At 43.8% G+C, this 10,357-nt stretch overlaps 1 protein-coding gene across 1 annotated transcript in view; it reads right to left on the bottom strand.

The window, feature by feature from the left end:
* Positions 1 to 10,357, bottom strand: part of zdhhc17 (zDHHC palmitoyltransferase 17) — a 37,147-nt gene that overhangs the window by 6,165 nt on the left and 20,625 nt on the right. The window contains exons 10-13 of the mRNA XM_071920037.2: positions 9,958 to 10,058; positions 3,560 to 3,684; positions 584 to 646; positions 221 to 314 (exon numbers count right to left, since the gene is read on the bottom strand). Of these exons, the coding sequence (XP_071776138.1) occupies positions 221 to 314; positions 584 to 646; positions 3,560 to 3,684; positions 9,958 to 10,058 (383 nt within the window). The remainder of the gene's footprint in view (positions 1 to 220; positions 315 to 583; positions 647 to 3,559; positions 3,685 to 9,957; positions 10,059 to 10,357) is intronic.

Raw genomic sequence — 10,357 nt, 5'->3', positions numbered from 1 at the left:
CAGCTTCCCCCAGCTTGTTTTTCTGCTAATGGGCTCAGAGGCTCCTGTCAGGACATGTGTTGCTTCTTAAAGTGGAATATGGAACTAATAAAAGAAAATAAAAAAAACACCCCACAGCTCTGAATCTTGGAACAAAAATTACAGCCATCTGGTTGCTGGGAAGCGCATGTGTTGTTGTGACTGTTAACATCCTCTTAAACCTGCGGTGCCGTTAACGTACCGACGCAGTTCCCCACCCAGGGACAGTGGTGGTCGAACTTGGCGATGCAGCGGTTGCACACGGCGCAATGTTTGGACCTGATGGGCTTCCGTATCTGTGAGGAAAAACACGGCATACAAAGAGCCAGTCAAATAAAGTGACATTATCATCTTCTTCCTCCTCGCGCTGGGGAAAAGCTTCTAGATTTGTTTTTCTACTAGCAGAAAACCAGCTTACGGCTCCGATGTACAAGTTTAAGGCGTATAAATAAGTTTCACGTGGATTAAACGAAGTAAACACATGTACATCAGAGAGGCCTAATTCTGAAAATGAACAAATCCTTTGGAAAATGTCGAAGGGGTTTCCTTGGAAGTCGGTATTTACCAAGCAAGTACTGCAGAATATGCTGAGATCCAGGCTGCCCGTCTCCGCCAGCTCCACGATCGTCTGGAGGTGGGAAACAGGAAAACAAAAAGGGAAGGATTAAAAAAACAAAGAAAACAGAGGGAGACATGGCAGGAGTGAGTGGACAACAAAGAAATGCATCCTGCCAAGGTCTATTTGGCGCAGAAACAGAAGAGCTACTGACAGTGTAGAAGTTGAGGCTGTGATTTTCAGTCGAATGATCACAGGAGAAACAGGGCTGAGCCGAAGTAAAGCGCTACACAGATACAATGGATTTACCAAATCAGTCTTGAGTGAATATTTGTTTCTGTATTTCTTTGTTTTAGGGCGAGATGCTCTTATAAGCTCCTTGGGGTTGTTTTTATCTAACCTGCACAAATAAATAGTTCCTCTTTCTGTGTTTTTACACTGCCAGTCAACAGTTTGGACACACCTGATTGAATGTTCTATGTTTTTCATTCTCTTAAAGCCATTTTGATCTAAAGGCTTCTGCTTAAATGACAGAATATAAATGAATTTCTTTCCAAAGCCTTTGCCTTTCCATGAAGGCAAAGGGCGGCTGCTTTAAAGAATCTAAAATATAAGATCGTTTTGATTTAACACTTTTTTGTAGAGCTGCAACGATTAATCGATTAATCAATTAGTTGTCAACTATTAAATTAATCGCCAACTGTTTTGATAATCGATTAATCAGTTTGAGTAATTTTTTAAGAAAAATAAGTCAAAATTCTCTGATTCCAGCTTCTTAAATGTGAATATTTTCTGGTTTCTTTACTCCTCTATGACAGTAAACTGAATATCTTTGGGTTGTGGACAAAACAAAACATTTGAGGACGTCATCTTGGGCTTTAGGAAACACTGATCGACATTTTTCACAATTTTTTGACATTTTATAGACCAAACAACTAATCGATTAATCGAGAAAATAATCGTCAGATTAATCGACAATGAAAATAATCGTTAGTTGCAGCCCTACTTTTTTGGTTGCTGCATAATTCCATTTGTGTTATTTCATAGTTTTGATGTTTTTAATATTATTCTAAAATGTGAAAAATAGTAAAAACAAAGAAAAATGCGTCCAAATTTTTGACTGGTAGTGTATAACTTCACTTCTACAGTTTATCCCTGTGCAAAAAAACAAAAGCGTAAAAAAAAAACCCTAAACTGAAACTATCTTGAGGGGAAACCAGGGGTGGAGGGCAAGCTGTGAACGAGCCGGCGGCCTCTGAGGTGGCCGACCGGTCGCTAACGATGAAGGTTAAATTTAGCACTTCATCAATCACAGAACGGAGAACTGGGGGCCCGGCGTGAGGCGGAGCCCCTGTTGTCCTCATCAGTGTGATAATGAGGCCGGGAGAGCCGGTGGGCAGAGGGCCAGAGAACCAGCAGGCTCAGTGTGGACCAGCGGGCTCAGTGTGGACCAGCGGGCTCGGTGTGGACCAGCAGGCTCAGTGTGAACCAGCAGGCTCAGTGTGGACCAGCAGGCTCAGTGTGGACCAGCAGTCTGAACCAGCAGGCTCAGTGTGAACCAGCAGGCTCAGCGTGGACCAGCAGGCTCAGTGTGGACCAGCAGGCTCAGTGTGGACCAGCAGGCTCAGTGTGAACCAGCAGTGTGAACCAGCAGGCTCAGTGTGAACCAGCAGGCTCAGTGTGAACCAGCAGTGTGAACCAGCAGGCTCAGTGTGAACCAGCAGGCTCAGTGTGAACCAGCAGGCTCGGTGTGAACCAGCAGGCTCAGTGTGAACCAGCAGGCTCAGTGTGAACCAGCAGGCTCGGTGTGAACCAGCAGTGTGAACCAGCAGGCTCAGTGTGAACCAGCAGGCTCAGTGTGGACCAGCAGGCTCAGTGTGGACCAGCAGGCTCAGTGTGGACCAGCAGACTCAGTGTGGACCAGCAGGCTCAGTGTGAACCAGCAGGCTCAGTGTGAACCAGCAGTGTGAACCAGCAGGCTCAGTGTGAACCAGCAGTGTGAACCAGCAGGCTCAGTGTGAACCAGCAGGCTCGGTGTGAACCAGCAGGCTCAGTGTGAACCAGCAGGCTCAGTGTGAACCAGCAGGCTCAGTGTGAACCAGCAGGCTCAGTGTGAACCAGCAGTGTGAACCAGCAGGCTCAGTGTGAACCAGCAGGCTCAGTGTGAACCAGCAGTGTGAACCAGCAGGCTCAGTGTGAACCAGCAGGCTCGGTGTGAACCAGCAGGCTCAGTGTGAACCAGCAGGCTCGGTGTGAACCAGCAGGCTCGGTGTGAACCAGCAGGCTCGGTGTGAACCAGCAGGCTCAGTGTGAACCAGCAGGCTCAGTGTGAACCAGCAGGCTCAGTGTGAACCAGAGCTGGACTTCATTCTGGATCTCTAGTTAGTGACGGTCTGGAATACAGGGTTGGATACTGGGTTTCTACACGTTTATTGTATTATATTCTTGCCCAAAGTTAAAAACTGAATAAAAACATAATTTACATAAGAGTGAGGGCCTACAGTACTGCACAAAAGTCTTAGGCACCCTAGATTTTTTATATAAACTTTGTCTTAGATGTTTATTTATTCGTTTTCTACATTAGTGTGTCAGTAGACTGCTCTTTTTGTACATTTTTGGATATTTAGAAACTTTTCATTTCATTAATTTTGAAAGCATCTTCACTTTACAGAATTTTTTTAACATGTGCCTAAGACTTTTGCACAGTACTGTAACTGTATATAAAACATGCAGACAAATAAACATGTAAAACATATAAACATATACAAATAAACATACAAAAACATCATTTTTCCTTATCTTCCATTAAATGATTTTGGCTGGTGTTCAAAAAGAAGAAAGTTAGTTAAGTGGTTATAAAGTAATAAATAAACACAAGAAAACAGCATGACCAAGTAGGCATTGTATGTTTTTCCTAACTGTGTGTGTGTGTGTGTGTGTGTGTGTGTGTGTGTGCTGGGTGTTGAGGGCTTCATCTACGTTTACCTTTTTCTTCTGCTCCTCTGAGGCTTTGATGATTCCCGGGTCGGACTTCCAGGATTTGCCAAAGTTGTAGAACAGAGCCATGCTGTTTAACAGGAAGGGGACATGGACGGTGGCGAAGGGGAGATGTGCAGCCAGGTTAAGGAAGATGGTTGATAAACTTTTTTTTGTTTTTTTTGTTTTTATAAATAAAGGAGAGAAGGCAGTCCCATCACTGTTTTTTCCGTGCTATTGCTAGGGCATCATGGGCATCTAGAGACAAATTCAGGTCAATCAGTCAAGGGTGAGACTCTGTACCATGTGTCTCAATTTGTATTTATGTCAATATGAAAGCTCTCTACATGTTCCTGCACTATTGTCACTGAAACATTTTCCTGCACATTTACTGCGCTTTGTGAAAGAAGTGATTCTGCCTCTGGTTTTCTCTCTGTAGTAATCCAGATGCAGGACAAACAGACGGGATAACTAACTCCTGATTCACCTCCACCTACTCTCTCTCTCTCCACCTACTCTCTCTCTCTCTCTCTCTCACCAGAGTCATGAGTCAGTCACAACAGCTCAACAGGTCACGACTTCCTCTGGAAATACGGAACAGGAGAGTGACTAACAACAAAAACTAACCATAAAAGGAAAGTTACAAGGAAGTGATAAAGCATTCTTCCTCCCAGAGAGCAGATTCTGTTTGTGTTGATCTGCAGTTACGCAACAAACAGCACAAACAGACCGGCTGTGCAGCTTCCCCGTGTGACGGCGTTTAACTGTAGGTGTATAAATGTGAAGCGGGGTGTTGCCGAAAAACTTTCCTTGGAAGAATAAAAGGTGAGAAAAAAAGAAGTCAGGGCAAGTTTAACTACAATTTACACCTTAGGAGATTTAGCTGATGCTCTTAAAAAGGAGTGCAACAGTAGAATAAGCTTCACTTCTACATTTAAAAGCATTTGGAGCGAGATATAATATTCCTGTGATTCAAGAATGACCGTTTAAAAGAGAAGAAAAGAGATGTTCAGGGAAAGAAAAGGGAAAAATAAGCGCTAGAGAGAGAGGTAGAGGGGATTTTATAACTTCATAACAAGAGTGTGTCCGAGTGAATAGTGGTTAAAGATATGGGGGAGTGAGATATGATTCAGAGGGAAGAAGAGGACGTAAAGTGTCAAGCTAACATCTGTTTATATCAAAAGGAGTACCGGTGACAAGCGTTAGGTAAGGAATGTTAATTCAGTACACACAGACACAAACCCAACTGACTGCACAAATAAGCTGTAGGTTACACGGTTGTACTGAAGTCACGCACATCGCCCTGAGACCACAGAGGTGTGTGTGACCACGGGGAGATAAGAGTGTATGCTGCGACAGCTGCGGGCCTCACATAAACAATTTAATCAATTTGCAGCAGAGAGTAAGTCAGGCGGGCAGGCCGAATTCAGCCGAATCTCAGGGGAAACCCCGCCAAGCCGCCCTTAGAAGCCTAAATCCGATTTGCAGATGTATAACAGAAACCTTTGGTGGACCGTGTAGATTTGAGAAAAACTAATTTGACAGGATCACCGTGTCGGCTGGGAGTTCAGCAGATGAAACGACACAAAGGCAGAATATTTTGTCTAAACCGAGGCGTTACATCCAACAAACACTTCTGAATGCAAACTGCTTGCGTCGGCCTTTAAGGTCGGTTGCATGGTCTACACAAGCAACGCATGCAGCATCGCAAGGGGGCATCTCTCACGTTCTCATATGGCAAAACGTGTAGCGTAAATTATGTAATGTTGACACGTGTTCCAATGTCATGAGTTTCAGCTGGAGGCTCTAAATGGCTGATAAATGAACAACTACAAAGGAAGAAGTAGTCTTTTTTTGGTGTAGACACGAGAAAATGGCAGTGGCATGGTGTAAGGAGACTGGCTGAATTGCTCCAGGCATACAGGCATCTATCTTTATGGCACCACATGGCCACTGCATGCCAACAGGAATGCATATATCAACATTTCAACCTTTTAGCGGCAATTGAGAAAAACACTTGCACTGTTACAGGCTTAAAATATGCCAAAAACTAGCCCATAGACAAGCCTTTTTGACTCGCCTTTGTCTGTAGAGGAAATTGCGATGCAGATTACACTTCATCCAATTCCTTGCTGCTTTTAACACAGTTACTAACATGACTCTCCTTTAAAACAGTATCAAGGCTATGCTGTTCCAGACTGTTGGGAAAGTGGTTACTAGTGGAAAAACTGTGATCTTTTACAGTATAATTTAAAACACCCCACTGCCGCATGGAAATAAGGCATCGTCTTTGTTTTGTCAAGGATGAAGAGGCGATAACGTTACAACAATATCTCCTTTAGTTGTCATTCCTCCAACATGGTGGCGTCGCTGGTAAGCACTTTCCCAGCACAGAGAGAGAGAGAGAGAGAGAGAGAGAGGCCTCTACTGGCGCTCTCGAGTCTCTACAGACCCAATGAAGCCATCAATCTAAATAATTCCCACCATAAAAACTCTGCGCTGACATTATCCCTTTCTAAAGCGACTTGGTAAGATAAATACTCTTAAACAGACTCTCCAGCAGCACCTTATCGGTCTACTAACTCAACGGCCTGTGGAGATATGGAGATGGAGCCGGTGATCAATGCAACTCCTCATACAAATGGGGTTTTCAATGCTTCCTCGGGGAGAGCTGGTCAGCGCCTCCCCATTAGCAGCCATTCATCTTTTGAATGGCTGAGTGGTGAGGCGCATTTGACAAGACGGCCCCCCAGCAGCTGACAGCAGAGGGCCAGGCAGGAGGGTCAGAGGCAGATTCATCAGCCCGGCTGTTCGGAGGCCGTAACGGACGAGCAGATACAGCGAAATGAACGCTGGATATCTGTGATTTCTCAACACCCACAAGGACAAAACTGCAGCGTTAATTCAGACGAGGGATTTTTCATTGGCCTTGAAAGTAGTAATACACAATGTGAGCACGAAAACAAACAAAATTTCGCTCAAAATGCTCTTCCAATCACGATGAACCTCCTGCTCTCGGCCGGTGGATGAATATGGTTGATTGTTTATACAGTATGAAATGTTTGACTTTCACTCTAAGACTACAAAAAGACAAAGGTGAGGCTTATTGGGACAAATACATGGTAAGGGTGACAACTTAATCCTTATTTCTTTCAACTAAGTGTGAACTGTCTGTTTATAAAAGAGAAAAGGAAAATGTAATTCCTGGCAACCTACTCCCCTCTTAAATTTCTATCTGTTTTTTTTTCTCCATGCAACTGATTTTTGCTTACAACCTTGTTAAAATAATAAAAATAAAGTGTATAAAAAGCCTGCTCTTCCATCAGTTTCACCCTTGCAGAGTTGGGTGTTTGCCCCGACTCTCTGTTCACTCCAGCCTCACCTTTCTGCCGTTTCCAGACAAACGCCCTTCTACTGGGAAACGCTTTCATGAGCAAAGCCTTTTCTCCTTCGTGCATTGAGGAAAATATGATCCGGGGCTGGGGAAGAAAGCTTGCCGCTCCACCCGCGACACTTGATTTGATTTCAACCACAGGTCTGAGCAAGATAATGAGCCTACAATGGCAGCGAGGTGACAGACCTGGCAGACACTGAACCTGAACCTGAAAGACCGTGCAAAGATACACAAAATAGCAGGTCGCTTGACTACTTAACAGGGACGTGATCGGAAACATAAAAAGCAAGAAACAAAAGCAGCAACAGTAATCTCCCATTACAAATGAATGGAGCCTTTGTATCCGGACACAAAAATCACCTCCCTGTATATCAAATCAGCTGCAGCACTGTCGCACTTTGCACTGAACGTCACCAGTTTCATTCCAGCTGCAAATGCGTTGAGGAAAAGCCATTTGTGCATGAGCAAAACTGTGAACTCCTACCTGTTCGCTCACTGCAACTCACTCTATATAAGAGCTAAATGCTAAATGCTGCAAATCTTAAGTGTAAATGTCTCAGAATCAGGCAGAGGCTCTTGAATCTTCCAGCCCATGACCCACATGAAAAGTTCACAGTCTTGTCTTGAGATCCAAGCTCACCAGAAATGCAGGTGCATGCATAAAATCGGGACTCAACCAGTGTTTGCTGTGCAACCCAAGTTGGGCCCCAACCCACAGTTTAGGAAACCAGGCTCTCACGGGTCAAGCAAAGAGCAAACCGGTGCCTCCCTTGATGCCCTCCTTTACTATCCTGACTGAAGAGTACAAAGGAGGAGACTGGAGGAGGTAACCAGAGTGGCCATCGGGAATATTTTCTGTTCAAAGAGAGGCTTGTGGGAAAAGCTGGTTGTGGTTCCTGATTTTGTTACATAACCATTGGAAACCGGACTTAAATGTGGCACTTATCTGTTTAAAGTTGAAATACATGTAACTTCTAGCATTTGGTACTCAGAGGGTCAGTGCTGCTAAACTCTGCTGTCAGAAACATGTTGTAACAGCAAGTCTTTTCCACTGAAAAAGTAAGAAAAAGAAGAACGATTCCTGCAGGATACACAGGCTTAATGAAGCGACTATATCTTGACTTCTGTAGAGGAAACTGGAGAAACTTGTTTTCAAAAGCAAATGTCTTTTTCACACAAGAAGGGACCTGTGCCCAAAGGTGCAACTTTCAACATGGTAATTGATCCGTGTACAAACACGCATTTACCAGTTAAATGTGATGTAACTCAACCTTGTGCTATTTGAGGATGAGCGCTGGTGTAGAAACCTGGCTGGGATGTTAAAGGAAAAGGGCGGAGGAGGTGGGGGGGTGAGAGAAGGTGTGTCACTGGCTCTTCCCATCACTGGTGTTTAGTCGAATTAGACTCACAACACCTCCAGAAGGCTCAACAGGACGTTCTGGCATCCCATAATTCTTAGTGTTTGTCTGGTACTGGGAGTATCAGTGTCAGGGTGGGGCTTACTGCAAGTATAAATCTGGAAATCAAACAAATTAAACTAAAAAACAAAGAAATACATTCAAAAATCAGATCCCTAAAGAGCTAAATTTCCTTTTTAATAAATTCAGGCGGAAGACATCTCGCTCTCCCGTCCAATTAGTGGAGCAATGAGGCATAAAATGAAATGCCTTCCACAAACGAGAACAACCCCTCTCACGTCCCGCAATTAGCGGCTTCCAAACAGTGGGCCGATTCTTCCGTGAACAAAAAAAAAAAAAAAAAAAAAAAAAAAAAAAAAAAAAAAAGTGAGAGCCGCCATATTGCTGCCAACAGAAACTCTTTGGAGTCGCTTCATTAGGTTTCACCCAGCAGCTGCTGCACACTCAACACACACTGTCAGTGAGGGCAACAGCCACTGAAAACTGAGCATGTACTGTTACTGTCAACAGCAGCATGTTCATTTAGACACGTATCTTAGTCTCGGTTTTAATTGAATCCTTTTTTGTTCAGGTCCAAAGATTCTTTCATGGAATAAAATAGCTATGCAGAGCAACAAGGAAGAGGCGACTGACACTGCTCATTATGAGGATTTTTAACCAGCATCATTTCCCCATAATTTCCACCAACTCCTTTTGCTCTAAACATTAACCTTCCTCCTTTTCCTACTCCTTTATTGCACTGAAACTGGCTTGTAACTCAACCTCACCAATTCTGCCAACATTTCTAAGTGGTTTGCCTGTTATTGCCTTTGTCTTCTTCCACCAAAACGCAATGTAGCAGGTGGCGGCGAGCGGCACGAATCAATTTTACAAGCCGACATTTTATTCAAATAAGTCCTGCTTTGTGGATTATGTGTGTTCCAAATGAACCAGTAGATCCTACAGATTCAGAAAAGCTCTAGAGTCATGTTCTATATGTGTGTACGATTGTTGATACGCAAAGCATCGTCAAAGCGCTCATTTCGGGATGCAGAGCGGCGTCACGTTTTCTTCTTCTCGCAGCTATGGCGTACTACCTCGCACACAAGTGCACTGTGGGTAAATGGGGACTAGAAGGTTAACAGGTGGATGAGGGAGAAGCCCATCTGTCACTCTGAGGGCTTGGACAGTAAAAAGAAGACCAAGCTACAACTTGAGTGACACCTAAATGTGGGAGTCGAATCCTCCCACATTTAGGTGTCACGGTGTAGCTTGTCGTTCTTCACCAAGAAGATTAAAGTCAGAAATTTAGGAGAAGAAAAAAAAAATCAGAAATTCGCAAGAAAAAAACTCTTCTTCTGAATCATAACCTACCAATTTCATTATTTTCACTATCTAGATATGTAAACTTACCTGATGTCATGAAAATGTTGATTGCATAAGCTTATATAACCCCTATTTTTCTCATTATACTCTATTTTTCTTTGCTGTATCCTCTTACTATTTGCTGCTGCAATGACCCAATTTTCCCATGGAGATCATTCAAGCTTCACCTTATCTTATCTTAAACGGTCTAAGATGCGGTCTAAGGGCAAACAGACATAAAGAAAGGATATCATTCCAGAACCAGTAGAACCAGGTTGTGTACATCCAGAACTTGGTGGCCAGGTAGATTCCCAGAGGGAGAGCGCTGTGCATGGAGTGGTCGAAGAACGCCCTGCAGAGAGAGAGAGAGAGAGAAGAGAGAGAGGGAGGTTATTTTATTTCGGCGGCATCTTTGTTGCTCAGCCTCATTTCTGTGGTGTTTCTGCTCTGCTCTTCCCAGAGATCACCTGTCAATCAAACAGTGTGGGCGGAGCTTGGATTTTCTTTCTGTTGATGCAGTTTTGAGTTTCTCTTTTCTTTGTCTGTTCAGCCATGGCGGCTATCGCTGCTCATGCTAACTACCCAGTTCTTCTTCTTCTGTTTATTCCAAACAAACCGGGAAATGTAAAACGCATCACTTCCTGTGCGGCA

This window comes from Centroberyx gerrardi, chromosome 24 (genome assembly GCF_048128805.1).
Source record: "Centroberyx gerrardi isolate f3 chromosome 24, fCenGer3.hap1.cur.20231027, whole genome shotgun sequence".
NCBI classification, from domain to species: Eukaryota; Metazoa; Chordata; class Actinopteri; order Beryciformes; family Berycidae; genus Centroberyx; species Centroberyx gerrardi.
Note: the sequence above shows the minus strand (reverse complement) of the source record. Positions and strands in the feature narration are given on the sequence as shown.